Source organism: Lolium rigidum, chromosome 3, assembly GCF_022539505.1.
Source record: "Lolium rigidum isolate FL_2022 chromosome 3, APGP_CSIRO_Lrig_0.1, whole genome shotgun sequence".
Classification (NCBI taxonomy): Eukaryota; Viridiplantae; Streptophyta; class Magnoliopsida; order Poales; family Poaceae; genus Lolium; species Lolium rigidum.
The window spans coordinates 158,016,751-158,033,939 of NC_061510.1; the positions used below are offsets into that span (position 1 = coordinate 158,016,751).

General features: G+C 42.1%; 1 protein-coding gene across 1 annotated transcript; it reads right to left on the reverse strand.

The window, feature by feature from the left end:
• Window positions 1–9,142: 9,142 nt before the first annotated feature.
• LOC124698500 (serine carboxypeptidase-like 51) lies at window positions 9,143–12,389 on the reverse strand. The gene is made up of 12 exons (XM_047230983.1): window positions 12,263–12,389; window positions 12,059–12,153; window positions 11,844–11,951; window positions 11,456–11,740; window positions 11,310–11,377; window positions 11,121–11,226; window positions 10,845–11,023; window positions 10,697–10,766; window positions 10,516–10,566; window positions 9,847–9,899; window positions 9,613–9,745; window positions 9,143–9,485 (listed from the first exon to the last, which is right to left on the reverse strand). The coding sequence occupies exons 1-12, from the start codon at window positions 12,387–12,389 to the stop codon at window positions 9,408–9,410; spliced, it is 1,353 nt and encodes a 450-aa protein (XP_047086939.1). The 3' UTR covers window positions 9,143–9,407.
• Window positions 12,390–17,189: the final 4,800 nt, after the last annotated feature.

A 17,189-nucleotide genomic window follows, 5' to 3' on the forward strand; every position in this document is an offset into this window, starting at 1 on the left:
TGTGATGTGCATACAGGAAACCAAGAAAGAATCATTTGACAACATATTCATTAGATCCTTTTGACCAAAGAACTTTGATAATTTTGCTTTCTCCCCGTCGGTTGGTGCATCTGGTGGCATCTTGGTTGTGTGGAATTCTTCAGTGTTCAAAGGAACTTTAATTCAAGGTAATAGATTTGCTGTTGTAATTAAATTTGAATCAGCCCACACTGACCAAAATGGACTCTGGTTTCTGCATATGGACCTTGTCAGGGTGATTTGAGTTATGAATTTATTCAATGAATTTTCAACTTAATAATACCTGATGATGAATTATGGCTGGTCGTGGGAGATTTCAATTTTATACGTTCACAAGAAAACATAAATTTACCTGGTGGTGACATGAATGATATTTTTATCTTTAATGAATTAATCAGTCACTTGGGCCTCTTGGAATTGCCTTTCAAAGGAAGGTCATACACATGGTCAAATATGGAGCAGAATCATTTGCTTGTACAACTTGATTGGTTCTTCACTACTCCAAATTAGACTTCTGTTTATCATAACACAATGGTGCTTCCTCTTGCTAAGCCCACCTTGGATCATGTGCCCCGTGTAGTAAATATTGATATTTTTATTCCTCATGCAAATATCTTTCGTTTTGATAATTATTGGGTGGATCAGAAGGGTTTTATGGAGTGTGTTTCAGTTGCTTGGAATCTAGATTGTTGGGGAAGAAATGCTGCTGCATTATTGTGAAGGAAAATAAAAAATACCGAGGGGAGCATTGAAGCTTTGGAAGACTGGTTTATCTAAATTTAAGCAGCAAATTGTCAGATGTAATATTGTTAGGGCCTTTCTGGATAATTTGGAGGAAGAAAGGCCTTTATCTATCACTGAGAGTAATTTTAGGAAAGTGGTCAAGAATCACTATGAGAAATTATTACATGCCCAGTATCTTTATTGGAAGAAAAGATGCACTGCAAGATGGATAAAGGTAGGAGAAGAAAATACCAAGTATTTCCATTCAATGGCAACAATAAGATATAAAGGAATTCAATTGTTAGTCTCATAACTGAAGATGGATGAACTGTGATAGAACATAATGAGATGGCTGCTGTTGCATGGAATTTCTACAGGCAAAGGATGGGTACACAGAGAGGAATTGAGATGTCTGGATTTACAGAATTTGCTGCACATAGTAGATGGGTTGAATGCCCATACAGATCCTTTCACCCATGAAGAAATGGACAAGATAATAGCAAAAATTCCCCCTGATAAAGCTCCAGGGCCTGATGGTTTTAATGGATTATTTCTCAAAAAATGCTAGCCTATTATTAAGGAGAGCTTCTATAAGTTGGCAGAAGATTTTCATGCAAATTTTACAAACTTGGAGAGTATAAATACTCCCTATATTACACTGGTGCCCAATGTCATAGCCTTGAGAAGATTAATGACTAGAGGCCAATATCCTTGACAAATTGTTGCCTGGAATTTCTTACAAAATTGGCAGCAGATAGATTGCAGGAGGTGATTATTCAGCGTATTCACAAGAACCAATATGGGTTTATCAAAAGCAGAACTATTCATGATTGTGTGGCATGGGCTTTTGAGTATATTTTTCAATGTAAATCATCTGGTGCACCTTGTATTATTTTGAATCTGGATTTTGAAAAAGCCTTTGATACTATTGAGCATGAAGCTTTATTAGAAATTTTTAAATATAAAGGTTTGAATGAGAAATGCATAAATTGGGACAAGGAATTCTTGAGCTCTGGTTCTTCTTCTGTTTTGCCTTTCACTTATCTGGGACTTCCATTGGGAACTACTAGGCCTAAAATTCAAGATTTAATGCCTCTGGTCGACAGATTGGAAAGAAGATTGGTCGCCACTTCACCATTTTTGGCTTATGGAGGAAGCTTACAGTTAATAAGATCTTGTCTGAGCTCCATGCCAATATTTTTCATGTGCTCTTGGGATATTCCTCCTAGTATCATAAAGCAACTCAATAGGATTATCAGACAATGTCTAAGGAGTGATAGAAAATCTGATTCAAAGGGAAAGTCCCTTGCTGCATGGGATATGATTTGTAAACCCAAACAGAAAGGTGGTTTGGGAATTCTGGATTTCATGAAACAAAATGAGGCTCTATTATGGAACATTTGCGTAAATTTTATAATAAGGAGAACCTCCCATGGGTGAAGCTAGTATGAAATTATTATCCTAATGGAGTACCACGAGCAACAAATCTGTGTGGATCTTTTTGGTGGAGGGATATCATGAAATTAGTGGATAAATATAGAGCAGTCTGTATTGCAACCGCTGGTTCTGGTGATACTATTCTTTTTTGGAATGACACTTGGAGTGGGATGCTTTTCTCAAAGCAATACCCAAGATTGCACTCTTTTGCATTGGATACTCTGCTCTCAGTCAAGGAGGTGGTTCAGTGTGAGGATAGGTCCACTCTATTTTATTTGCCTCTCTCACAACAAGCTTATGAGGGATATATTCATATGCAACATTTTCTAGAATATGTGCAACTTAATAATTCAGAGAAGGATGTGTGGGCAACAATATGGAAGGAGGGAATTTTTTCAGCTCAGCTTTATTATCACCACTGTTTCTCTCATCTGCCAAATATCACGCTTCATTCCTGGATTTGGAAAAGTAAGGTTGTGTTGAGGATCAAGATATTTGCATGGTTCCTAGTAAGTGACAGATTGAATACTAGAGACATGCTGCGAGAAGAAACTGGAATGCTATCAATGATTTCACATGTGTCTTATGCCCAACTCATCTGACTGAAGATTGGATACATCTTTTTTTTACTGCAACTTTAGCAGAAGAATTTGGGCTTATTTACAAGTGGACTGGACACAAGAGGATATGCTTATTAAAGCAAGGAAATCGTTCTCCAAGCCATTTTTTACTGACGTGGTTATTCTGGCATGCTGGCATATATGTAAGCAAAGAAATGGGGCAATTTTTGAAAATATCAGACCTTCCTTTGCATCTTCGAAAAGACAGTTTATGCATGTGGCCTCTTTGCATGTGCATAGAGTCAAGGATAAGCATACTGACATATTCAAATCATGAATTGACAACCTAATGTAATTTTTTCTCTCTTTTCTGTAAATAACCTTCTTTTTGTACAGTTTGTAAAGTTTTAATAAATTGTTGTGGGGGTTTTCCCTACAGTTTATGGTCAAAACAAAAGCATGCGATTCGCAAACACCTTGTTGGAGGGCATGACACCCAACAGGTTTGCTTAAAAATAAAAATCAACGCCTATCAACTATTATTGATGATCATGAGGCGTTGGCGGAGGTCTATTCGCTGTCTGCACAAAAAAATGATCTCAAAAGCCAAACTAATGCACAAGTACCAAGACAACTACGTGAAGAAGAGTTAAAATGATAGCGATGTTCGCCCAATTCATTTTCAAGGATATTTGAATACAAGATACTTTCATAGTATTGCCAATGGCAGACATAGGAATAAACTTATTTGTTCACTCCTTCAAGATGAGGGAACGATTGATGGCCATGAACAACTCAAAATGTATATTACAAATTAATATAAGAGTTTGTTCGGTGCGCCCGGGGAGAGCAACATTTCCTTGGATAAAACACAATAGACAATGTCCCCCAGGTTACTGTGGACGAGAATAACTTTCTCTCTACAGCTTACTCTGAGGAGGAAGTAAAAAGGGTTGTTTTCCTCATGGAACATAACACGGCCGTTGCCAGTTTTACCCAACTTCTAGGATGTCATTAAATCAGACCTTCTAGATTTGTTCGACTTTCTTCATAGCGGACAACTAGAATTGTTCCGCCTAAATTTTGGCGAGGTAATCTTATTACCTAAGGTTAATGGAGCATAAAGGATTCAACATGTCATATATGTCTTCTTAACGTTAGTCTTAAGATTTTCACTAAAGTTGCCACAATTAGGCCAAACACAGCGGCTGATCATGTGGTTCGTCCCTCTCATACTGTCCTTATGCAAGGTCGTAACATACTTGATGGAGTGGTTACTCTTCATGAAACAGTCCATGAACTACATAGGAAAAAGTTGAATGGTGTTATTTTAAAGATTGATTTAGAAAGCATATGACAAGGTCAAGTCGTATGTTCTTCAACAAACAATCAGAATGAAATACTTCTCGACTGAGTAGCGTGCTTTGATAGACAGCTTTGTGGCGGTGGTAGTGTTGACATTAAAGACAATGATAACATTGGTAAATACTTCTAGACAAAGAAATGGTTAATACAAGGTTGCCCTCTTTTCCCAATGCATTTTAATATTGTGGAAGTTATGCTCACTATCATGATTGAGTGTACGAAGTCCGATGACCAAATTGTAGGTGTGGTGTCGCATCTTGTTGATGGCGGTTTATCCATCATACAATATGCCAATGACACAGTTATATTTATGGAACATGGTGTCAAAAAGCTAGAAATCTGAAGTATATTCTCTTAGCATTCGAGCAACTTTTGGGTCTACAAATAAATTTCCATTAGAGAAAATTGTTGTGTTTCGTTTAGGCTCAAGACGACATTAATCAATACGCTGAGTTGTTTGGTTGTACCCAAGGCCAAATTCCGATTAGATATTTGGGTATCTTGATTTACTATCGGAGAATACAGATGGTTAGTGGAAATTGGTTGAGTAACGGTTACAACTATGTTTATCTAGCTGGAAAGGTAAACTATTATCCTCGGGAGGGGGGGGAGATTTGTACTTATTAATTCAATACTAACTAATATGGTACTATACATGATACCATTCTTCCAACTTTCGAAAGGAGTCTTAAAACCGGTCGATTATTTCTGATCTAGATTTTTTTGGCATAAGGATAGTGAGAAGAAGAAATATCGACTGGATAAATGGAGTGTGATTTTCCGTCCTAAGGTTAAGGAGGCATCGGTATTCATGACCTTCGGGCCAAGAACATGGCTCGTCTAGGTAAATGGCTGTACAACCTTCTGACCAAAGGATGGAATCTGGCAAACCCTCCTAAGGAGGAAATACATTAGTTCTCGTCCATTGTCTCGGGTTCTTTGGAAACTACGGGATTCACACTTTTGGGATGACCTTATGGCAGAAAAGAAATTCTTCTTCCAATATGGTTCTTTCTCCATTAGAGATGGCTCGGAGATAAGGTTTTGGGAGGACAAATGGGTGGTAAATGCCACACTCCATCATTCCAAGAACAATATCATACTCTGTACCATATTGTGCGTCACAAAGGCGATACACTCGCGGCGGTGCTGCAAACCTCACCACATGTGACGTTCATACGAGATCTTGCTGGTCCAAGGTTAGCATCTTGGAATGTTTTGCTACATTGTCTAGATTTGATCCATTTGACGCAAGGCAAAGACGAATTTTGATGGAATATTCAACAAAATGGTCTTTTCTCTATGGATTCTATGTACAAATTTTTAATTTAGCCTGAAGTGCCTATTAATAATAATAGTAAGATTTAGAAGATGAAGATTCCACTAAAAACTAAGGTTTTTGGCGTGGTATCTTCATCAAAGAGTAATCCTCACCGAAGACAACCTTGCTAGATGTAATTGGCATGGAAGTAAAAAGTGTGTGTTCTACCAGGATGAGACAACTAATCACTTGTTCTTCCAATGTCGTAAGTTTGCTAGAACTATATGATCAGGTTCTACCTTATATCCACCACGTACCGTTTTGAATATTTTTGGCAATTAGCTCAATGGTGTGAACCATAGGTTAAGCTACTTATTATGGTGGGAGAGATTGCCGTTATGACTATGTAGAAATGACAAAGTTTTTAATAACAAGATTCTTCTCTTATGCAGGTTATCTACCGGTGCATGGATACGCTTCATTCATGGTCGTCTATACATCGTGTGGAGCATTTTGATCTAATTAAGGAGGTGTATACATGGTTGGAGGATACATCGAAGAATTTTTCCTCACATGAATGACAACGTAATCTAAGGATTGGTATCAGCAGTGGTGATGTAGTTATCTTTGTTGCATCTTGTAATGCTTTGAGCTGCTTTTCCATCCTTCGTACTTATGGATTTTATGTGGTAATGCAGAGAACCATAACGAGTGTGATACTTAAATCTTTTAAAGTAACTAGGAAATTTGCCCGTGCGTTGCATCGGGTGAGAAAATAAAATTGAAAGCCATGCCCTAAATTTTGCTTGAAATCAATAGACCATTGTAAACTTGGCCAACGGAACTCCAACGGAAGCAAACTTGACTCTACATATCAAATTGAAGATCTCTCTAAAAATAATCACTTAACATTATGATGGATATAGTCCAATTGTCACACTCTAAATTTAACAATTGGTATGTATTGATTGAAAACCATACAACATTATTTTATGTTGCCAAAACCAACCACAAGTATGCCGATTTCTTGTCGAGTAGTCCCTTATCAATTGAAAAGATGCACCTTATACAACATTTCTTTTGGATGCTATTTTCCACCATATTTTATATATATATGCAATTATGATCTTAATATGCCAGATTAGTCAGATCTAATAAGTAAAGCATTCCTGTCTAAATAGGCAAATTATGCCGGTTTCAGTCGACAAGCATTAGCGCTTACTGGATCTGTACCTTTTTTAGATATTTTCCAGCACAAACTACAGTGCACGCAGATTGTATTAGGAAAAAAAGAGAAACCCGTTACACGAGTATAAATGTATGAAGGTTGTCTCCAGCTTAGTCTGAATGAACGTTGCAAGCAAAACTCGAGAAGTGTGAAGGCAACGAATGGAGTCACGTGTTCAAGGTCCATCAATTTCCACCGTTCTTCATTTTCTTTTTGGTCTTTGCTTTCTTTTCTTGTTTCTTCCATCTGAACCAAATATGCAGAGCATGAGCATGGGCAGCATTGCATATTTGCATGCCAATCTTCTTTTGAAGGATTTAAGACGCATAAGGAGTAAGGCTGGCCAGAGCTTGTAATCTCCGCTGCCTGGCCCTGGGGTGCCGTGACAGAAGGGCACTACTGCTTAGAGCAGCTGATCTCCTGTAGCTCGAGGATTCTGTGCTTGAGCAGCCTGAAGTCCCCAGGTCTCTACTGTTGGCTATTGCCGCCGCTCATCTGCCAGTCGTGCACTCCCTAATGCCCGTACACAGGCGGCCAAGTGAAGACGGGGAATTTTCCTTCGGCCGGCGGCAGTGATGATTGACCAGATCAGGGCAGGAGCGTCATGAGACTTTCCGGCCGTAACAGAAGGTGCATACGGAAACTGAACAACCGGACGCGCGAATTCAGGTGGAGTTTGGGGCTGGTAGGTTGGGACTGGCTCCTCGATGGGATCCGATCGGATCGGCCGCGAGCGCGGGAGGACATCGTAATGTGCCGAATATGCTTCTCGAAACTCTTGTTACCGGCGGCATAGCCGCCTCTCCGTGACAGCCCAAGGGAAAGAGGACAATGACACGGAGGAAGGACGCGAGTGCGAGCTTCGCGGATGAGCGGACGCCGTCTAGCTTCTTCGAGTGCTGGTCGTCCCCGCTGCTGCCCCGCCGCTGCAGGCGCATCATGTTTGGCGTCACCGATTGGGGTGCGATGATGGTTGCCGGTGGATGCATCGCTTTTTTCTTTCTACCATCGCATGATTCTTAACCCGCCGCGGCTAGCGATTTCGATGTCAGGTTTTGAGCGTCCCGCGTATATAAAGGCAGGGCAGTGAGACGTATGGTTCGTGAGCTCCCGAGCCTACTCGGTACGGATTGGATTGGATGCACCGTACCCGGAACAGATTCTAATTAACGCGGCCACAACCAAAATTAGCCTTGACTAAAACGTAGAGACCAAAGATGCCAGACAGAGGACGGAAAGAGGAGATACCTACTATACGATGACCAACGGACGAAGTGGACGGACGAAAATCTAGTTGACGAACCAAACCACGGAAACCTTATTTTCTTTATTATTAGGTATAGATAAAGCGCCTGTTATAAAAAATAACAATATGTATATATACATGTACACCAGGGAGTGGTGCTGCACGTTGGGCAAGCGATCCACTTATATAGGAACTACTGCTAGACTAGGGAGGTCTATGGAGGTCTAGTTACAGGTTACAAGCGTACAGGTTATATACGTGATAGAGTTACCATATATATATATGTTCAGCAGGGTCAACCAGCCGGATCAGCATGGCGTGCCCCGGACAGCCAGAATGATCGCCAACAACACCGACCATCTCGATCCGTGATTAAGGATGATGAACAAGGAAGCCACGTGAATCAGGTTCACGCCAACAGGCAAAACCGACTTGTTGAATTTAACATCTCCTATTGGACCCCTGTATGTGTTCTCATATTCATAGTTGTTGTGTGGAGCCTTAGGGGTGTGATGGAAAATGTCTTTGAAGCCGTTGATCAGAGGAGCATGTTAACTCAATAAAATCAATTGTCCACTGAATTCCCCCATCATCAATAAGATCCACTGTAGGGTGGATTCAAGGTATAAAACGATTATTCAAGTGGAAGCGATTGCAGTTGTATGGTCGCTCTGGCTGTGTAGGAACGACAAAGTTTTTATGACAAAAATTCTTCTATTATGCAGGTTATCTACAGATGTACAACTATGCTTCGTTCATGGTCACCGTTTTAACGCTTCGAGGACCGAGATCTATTTATGAAGGTGTCTACACGGTTGGAGAACACGGCTAAGAACTTTATTTTCCAACATGGGTGACTGCATAACCGTAGGATAGAAGCCAATGAAACTGTTGACTAGTTGGCTTTTTTCCTTTTATCCTTTATGTACTATTTTTGTTTGGATACTAGATTCTTAAACGGCTTTGTACATTTTAGTTATGCAGATGCTGGGTGTAATGCTTGATACTTCGAGTAATAAAGCGTTTTTTATCGAATTTTTTTTAATAAGATCTACCAATTCTTGAAGCGAGACATCTATGATCATGTTGTCGATATAGTCTATGCCAAATAGCTACTTATAAATTAACATGGCAACTTTCCAAAAAATAGTTGAAATTACACACTTTCGTGGAGGGAGGGACTATCATGAACGAGATATGCTCTGTTGGGCCTGGCAGGATACACGCTACCAACGCGACAAAGAGATCTCTCATGCAACATCACACATCTTCATTACCAGCTTAAGTAGTTCTGCTTGTGCTCATTCTCGCTGAATTTTGCTCATCTTCAAAAAGTAAATGTATATAAAACAAATAAGTAGATGCAATCACACGTTTTCAGAAAAATGCAAAATTACGGCAATAAAACAAACAAGCTGATAGCGCATTCTTCTTAGAAACAGTGCTGTCTAGAACACCGGATGCCACATCCCGTGGGTTAAATCCTGGTTGCTCGGTCGCACACTCCATGCCCCCACCACCCGGATCAACAGGTGAACATGGCATGGTGGAAGCAAAATGCGTTTTGCTCTATGAAAGAGCAAGAGCTGGAGACTGTGTAATCTTGGCAATCATGTCAAGTGCAATGCAAGGCTGATCAACAGGCACCTATATATAGTTGCAGCTTGTCAGGAATTTGAACCTTAGATGGAAAACGATACACTTTTAACTAGAAGAATCTCCACAACATCTCATAAACTATTGAATTGAAAGGAAAAACAGAAGAGTTGCTTACAAAGTGCCCTGCTCCAAGGATCCAGTAGAAATGCAGGTTCTTGTAAGATCTAACAAAGCCCTTGGTGGCTTCAACAGAGCCACAGTACAGAGGTTGCCTTGGCAAGCTCAAAAAGTTCTTCAGCCCATCCCATCTGAAAGAAGTGATCAGATGAGGAGTTGATCGAGGGGTATTCTCATTAGTTATATTACTGAATGAAGTTCAAAGGTAACATAGAAAACTAGAAACTCTTACTTGAGTTTCTGCACCCACGTTTCTGCGCCGATGGTGGAGCAGATTACATCAAGCTACAGATAAAAATAATTCCACTGTATTAGTACTGAGGGTATGTCGAAGCTGCAAATATGGACAACGCAGTATTTCGCTGGTCAAGTCTACATCTTCTTCCCCTGAAGAAAAAATCTACCTATTCCTAGTTTTCAGCCATCAATCCTGATTTGCGTGGTCTAACGTACGGGACAACCAAGCAGGGAAAAGAAAGTTATCTTTCTGGGAAGCGGACAAATATGCAGGCTTGTCATGGTCTGAAGATGATGTGATGACTGATGATCCAAATACGTCTGAAGAAGCGGACGAAAGAGAGGCAGCTCACTGACGTTGGATAGTTGAACCGAAGCAGCAGACCATGTGCAGGCGAAGCTTCTTGCCTTCCCCCACCTCGTTCAAGTGAATCCAGGAGCAATACCCGCAAGTCTTTTGACCACTATTTTTCCCAATTATACACTAGCAGAGGTATATGTGAAAACTATGAAAGGCTAGGCAGTAATCTTCTGACAATGTCCAAATACTTTGTACATTCAATGGGACAATGGGTCAGTTCTTTTTAACAAGCTGAGTACATGCGTCATAACAATGAGTATGGCATCTAATTGGAACTGATGAACTTGCATCGATAGAGTATACCTGGCCATTGTACACCGTGACATTGACACCATACGACAGGAGCTTGTCGACCTGTATGCAGCAGATGAGACGAGTCTCAGTTTATAAAACTCGGAATGTCTAGCGAGAAATGCTTTGTCATTTTCGAGAAGCAAAATGTGAGTCCTGCAACATCTGTGGTGGGTTCCAACTTCCAACTGACCTCTTCAATCCTCGGCTTCATGAAATCGTTGATCAGCGCGTAGTAAACCGCATAGGATTGTGCCTGCCATCTGTAAAATGATTTCAGAAACATCTATCATGTGTTTTGTTTGTCGAGATCATGGTCTGTTTGAAAGGGGTTCACTCACACTACGTCCTTGGGGATGATCTTGAGCTTTTGCTTGATGGCTCCATTCATGGCGCCCACAATGGAGTCCCCCACGGACTTGCTCTCCAGGTACCTGGAGTACTCCGGCGCCGAAGTTGAGCCCGCAGAAGCATCCGCCACCGGGTCCATCCCAGCGTCCAGCAAGAAGTTGTACACGTCCTACATGCATGTAAGATGTAACACAACCATTGTCCATCAAGAGAGCGGACGAACAAGATATCCCAGGGTTAGCATCGTTTCGCGGCGCGTTGCTTACCACGTGGCCGCTGTTGACGACGATCCAGTTGAGCATTTTGCTGAGCGTGATCTGTGCTTTCCTGAACTGCCTCGCCGCAATCTGCTGCTTCACCACCTGTGCGTCTCTGTTGAGCAATGGTGATTTTAGGTAAGAACATATGTGTGGTAAAAATCAAAGAAGATACAAGGAGACAACTTATGTGCCTACTTGTTTGCGTGGTCCGCGCCGTTGCTGTCCAGCCTCGACACCTCTAACAGAAGTGTCCCGTAAGAAGACTGCAATGCATACGCTTCTGTATCGATATTTAGGACACGACAAATGCAATGGCAGAAGAATCGGTAGTTTTTTTTTACCGCGAAATCCTCCGGCGAAATCCAGCTATCTCCGAGCGCCACGCCCCCGAGCATGAGCTTGAGGTCGCCGGCATGGACGGCCCTGACGATGGAGACGCCGAGCGTGGCGGCGTACTTGCCGCCGTACGACTCGCCGACGAGGAACAGCGGGCTGCTTTCCAAGGTTTTCACTTCCTTGACGAGCGCCTTGAGGAGCGTGATCATGTCCCCCGCCGCCTCCAGGTCGGTCGTCACCAGCAGGCTGTCGTCCTCCACGTAGCTGTACCCGACCCCCACGGGGTTGTCCTGGCACATAGCACTAGCTCAATTTAGCACAAAATGTACCAGTACTACACAAGAAACCCAGAGAACGATAGAGCAAAGCGTAACGATGTCTTTATCTCCTGACCACGAAGATGAGGTCGGCCTTGTGCAGCCACGTCGAGTTGCGTGGTTTCAGGTTGCCGTCGAGCGGCCCGACCTCCAGGAAGTTGCCAAGCCCGACACCTGACGCTCCCTGAGAAAGAGGAGAACGGCATGCTGATTTGCTGAGCATGAGCAAGTTCTTTCAGACTAGCTAAAAAATGTCGGCGTGAGGTTGAGGAAAAAGAGGGATGAACGTACCGGGCCACCCTGCAGCCACAGGACGGTCGGCCATGGCTTGGTCGGCGTCGAAACCCTGTGGGGGCTCTTGTAGTACCACCAGAACAGGTGAGCCTCTGCAACGGCGCTCCATGCAGCAGCATCAGCGATTAGGCGAGAAAAGGGAGATGAATGAAGTCGCAGATAGAAACTAGCTAGCGGAGCTTGTTACAGTATCGGACTTACTCGGCCGCACTTCCACGTATCCCCAACGCTCCGTGCCGTCGGAGTTTCCGGCGGTGGTGGCATGTGCGGCACCAAGCACAGAGAGGCAGAGGACGGGGAAGACGAGAGCAAGAGGACGGAACTCCATTTGCGGAGGATTAAGCGGGAGCTAACGAGCTCGGGTGGTTCTCAGTTTACCGGATACTACTCTACATACTATACCCAGGGTAACATCTGATCATTTTCCTTTGAAGATTCAAGCATCTACTACTATTCCAAAGTCCAAGATTTTTCGTTATGAAAATAATTGGAAGTTCAGAGCTGGCTTCACTGGGTTGGTCACCGAAGCTTGGAGTCACTTCCCCTCCTACAGGGACACTGCAAAATGTCTTTGCCATAACCTGAAACTGTTGAGGAAAAATATTGGGACGTGGAGAAAAACCCTTCAAGCTGATAGGGTAGTGTTGGAGGCAAATAAATTCACCCTGGCCTTTTTAGATTGGCTTGAGGAAGGACGCCCACTGACAAAGCTTGAGTGTTTCTTCAGAGAAATGGTCAAACAGAAAATAGAAACCTTGATTCATTCCATTGCAGTGGCAGCCAGGCAACGAGGAAAAGTCAACTGGTGTGTCCTGGGGGATGAAGATACTAGATTTTTCCATGCCAGAGCGTCGGCAAGGCTGAGAACTAATCAGATCAAAGTGATTCAGCTCGATGGACATCCGCAGTACACCCAGGAGGCGAAACAAAAAATCATGACTGATTATTTCAGAAACATCATGGGAACGGAAGTGAGGACTACTCCGCAAATTGATATTCAGGGGTTGTACCCCCACGTTATTAACTTAGCACAGCTGACTTTACCTTTCAGTGAACAGGAAATCTTGAGTGCTATTAGAGATATTCCTAGGGACAAAAGTCCTGGACCGGATGGTTTTGGGTCGGGATTCTATCAAGATTTTTGGCCTCTTATCAAAGAAGATATTCTGAAATTCTTTGATCAATTCTTCTGTGGCAATACTAAACTGGAAGGAATTAACAGATCATATATGATTCTACTTCGCAAAAAGGAAAATGATAGCTCTCCGAGCATTTACAGGCCTATTTCTCTCCTTAATTGCACGGTTAAATGGATCACCAAAATCTTAGCGGCACGGCTGCAATCTTTGATCAAACTACTTGTGGATGAGGACCAGACGGGTTTTGTCAAGACAAGATGCATTGCAGACAATTTTATGTATGCAATGGATTTAGTTCAGACCTGTAAAAAAAGGAAGAAAAAAGCTATGATTCTCAAACTAGATTTCAGCAAAGCTTTCGACACGGTTTCTTGGGATGCTCTTTTTACCATCATGCAGATCAGAGGTTTTGATAACAAATGGATCTTATGGATGAAGGAGCTTCTTACATCGGCTAAAACAGCAATTTTACTTAATGGAATTCCAGGGAACTGGATCAATATCAAAAGGGGGCTGCGGCAAGGGGATCCTTTATCGCCTCTTCTCTTCATTGTGGTGGTTGATGTTCTCCAACAAGCTATAAAGAAATCTGCAGCTAGTGGATCTCTTCGACACCCGATGATTAGAAGACCAGCCCCTGCCCAGTTTTACAATATGCGGACGATACTTTGATCGTCATACAAGGGGACGTGGAACAGGCAAAAATTCTGAAGCAAATCTTAGATGACTTTGCAAGCACTACTGGACTAAAAATAAACTTCAGTAAATCAACGTTTGTTCCAATTAATCTTACAGTGCCGGAAAGTGAGGAGATTGCTAATGCTCTAAACTGTGATGTGGCCTCTTTCCCACAGGTATACCTGGGCCTTCCACTCTCTGACTCTAAGCTCCCAAAAGAGGTCTTTCTACCATATATTTCGGCTGTTGAAAGCAGAATTGGCTTCTCACTTCATTTCATTACACGTGGTGGGAGACTCACTTTGACAAAATCTGTTCTGTCAGCCCTGCCAGCCTACCTCATGTCTTGTATCAAATTACCACAGTGGGTTATTGATGAGCTTGAAAGATTGATGAGAGCTTTCTTCTGGAAAGGAAAAAATTCTGTAAGTGGTAGCGACTGTCTTGTTGCCTGGGACTATGTTTGCAGAAGCTATGAAGAAGGTGGGCTTGGTATCAAGAATTTGCGAATTCAAAATGATTGCTTACTGACAAAATTTGTCCACCGAATTTTAACTCAGCCCAACTCGCCTTGGGCCAGATGGGTGCTGGCTACACACCTGCAAGGTAAAGATTTTGGAGACAGGCCGACCACCCAAACCAGAGTGTGGAAACAGATGTGGGGGCTGATTGACACCTACAGAAATGCTACATGTGTTCAGCTGGGTGATGGGATTACTACCTCTTTATGGAAAGACAAATGGACGTCTGATGGCCCTCTTTGCTTCCAATTTCCAGCTTTGTTTTCACACACATCTAGGCCAAATATTTCAGTTGCGGATTGCTGGAGGGACGGAGTTTGGACTATCCCTTTTAACCACATCACCTCTGACCGGGCCGATCATGAAAGGGAAGCGTTGTTTCGGTTCTTGGGCACGTGTAATTTGCAAAACCAGCAAGGTGATAAGAGGGGATGGCGCTTAGACAAGACAGACTGTTTTTCAGTTAGCAACCTCTACAACATCATGAACTGGGGCGGTATCAGGCAGGAAAGTGCTGAATCTATTTGGAGATGTGCAGCACCTAAAAAAGGTAAAATTTTTGCCTGGCTTCTGATCAAAGGAAGGATCAAAGTGAGAGTTGTTTTACTCCGTCAAAATATTGTGGATGACGAGAGATGTCCCTTTGGCTGCAACGAAAGGGAGACTACTGAACATTTTGCTCTGAATTGTGGTAGAACAATTCAAATCCTTGCGCTCTTAGGGATTAATTTAACCAGCTGCGAGAAGCTTACAAATATCTTTGACACCGTAAGAGAGAGGTGCCCGCCTCAGAAAAAGAAAGCCTGGACTTTAGTCATTACAGCTGCTTTGTGGAGTACTTGGTTGGCAAGAAACCGGAAAGTTTTTGATGATGTTGAAATTCCAGTTCACATAGTTGCCAAGCAATGCATAGACACTCGCAAGCTTTGGACTCTTAGAGCCAAACATGAGGAGAAGGCTTCTATCCAACATTGGCTAGCAGATTGGACTCGTTTAATTTCCCTTCTCCGTGTGTTTTTGATTTTCCTCTAGATGTTCTCTCTCCCTGTAATCTCTTGCATGTATAACTTTGAGCTGCCTTAGCTCCCCCTTATTTAATAAAAGTTTTTAGGTAGGGGGAAACCCCTTCCGAAGTTCTCAAAAAAAAAGCTCGGGTGGTTCGTTGCTGGAGTGCATGGATCGCTATAAATAAACCTCCCAGCCAGCAGGTATAAAATTTCTTTCCGAGTTTGTTCTGTTTTTTTTAGCTCCTGGTTGTAGTTGTGGCATTGTGTGATTTGGGGATGAATCAGCCGACCACATATCCGATCCATTTAAATGAAGCAATCTGAGGATCAATGCAACAAAAAAATTCGAGTGCCTTATTTTCTTTGTGTGTAACATCGTTTGCAACAGGTTACAACAAATTTTAAAAATCTCATGTAGCACGAAGCAACAGCATATGCAACAAATTTCTACTGTGTTGCAGTAAAATGTTGGCATAGTGTGTCATCGTAAAAAAAAATGCATCCAACATATGTGGCGGTGGGCGCAGAAACCATCACATAAGCACATTTGCAACATTAAAGAAATCCTCTTGAAGAATACACACATACATCGTTGCAATGAGACAACATTATGCATGCAACAAATGTCATGTGTGCTCCAAGCATATCGAACCTCCGATTGCGATAGAAGAAAATTAGATTTCACTGACAGATGTCAGCAATGGAGGCTTGAAAAACTTCGCCGATTCAACATCGCAGGCAAAGAAATCCTGCATGACGGAGGCATGTTAAAGCTAGACAAGGTCGGTGCCTCCCATGCCGCCACATGTATCTTATCTTCCCCAGGGTCGCCTCCGTGTGGGACCTCTGAATTTTGGGCCTCACTCTCAAATCTTTTCCATGCCGTTGTCAACGGCGAGCTCGGCCTTCACTTGTGGCAACACAATATGAGATACAAAACATGTGGGATAGAGAAGAAGAAGGAGGAGCGGCGGTCGATTACGCAAGGAGGAGCATCACCGATAAAGCCTGGATGTGTAACAACATCTCTTACAGTGCAATATTAGGTGAAGGCACAGGGCCAGGGCACAAGGGGGATGACCGACTGATGATTTTGTTTGTTGTTTTTAGGCATTTTCCTTGTGTCCGTACTTAAATTATCTTTTAAGGTTTATCCCTAGCTAGTTATGATCTTAAGGCTGTATTTTAACTCCTAACCATTTATTTGACAGCTAATTGGATGGACATAAGGGACCAAGATTTTATATAGCGCCAAAGAAGTGTGATTCAGCTAATCACACCTTTAACGAGAATCCAACCCGATCTAATAAAATTTGAAAGAATTTACATTATTAAGTACATCTCTAACGAATACCCACGTGAGATATCATGCATGATATCTCTTTTATCTCCATCACCCTAAGAAGAGACCAACTAATAAAGAAAATTAATTAATTATAGGATAAAAGATATCACAAGGTTAGAAATAAAGGGTGGAGTATGAGAATATTTTCAAATGATGTAAATGCCGACACAATTAAGGGGTATAAAACTGAATTAAAATTTTGTTTTATAAAACATGGAGTGCAACACTTGGACACACTTGCAACCAAAAATACACAAACCCACATTCAAGCAATGTCTAATGAAAATTGGAAACATCACTAGAATATGAGAAATCATCATAGACGCCTCACTGTTGACAGGGTTGTACAATGTACCTAAGAAATTGGAGCTCCCTACCAAGACATAGATCGGGGGCCATATATAGGTAGGAGAAATTTTCTGAAAATTCAGCACTACA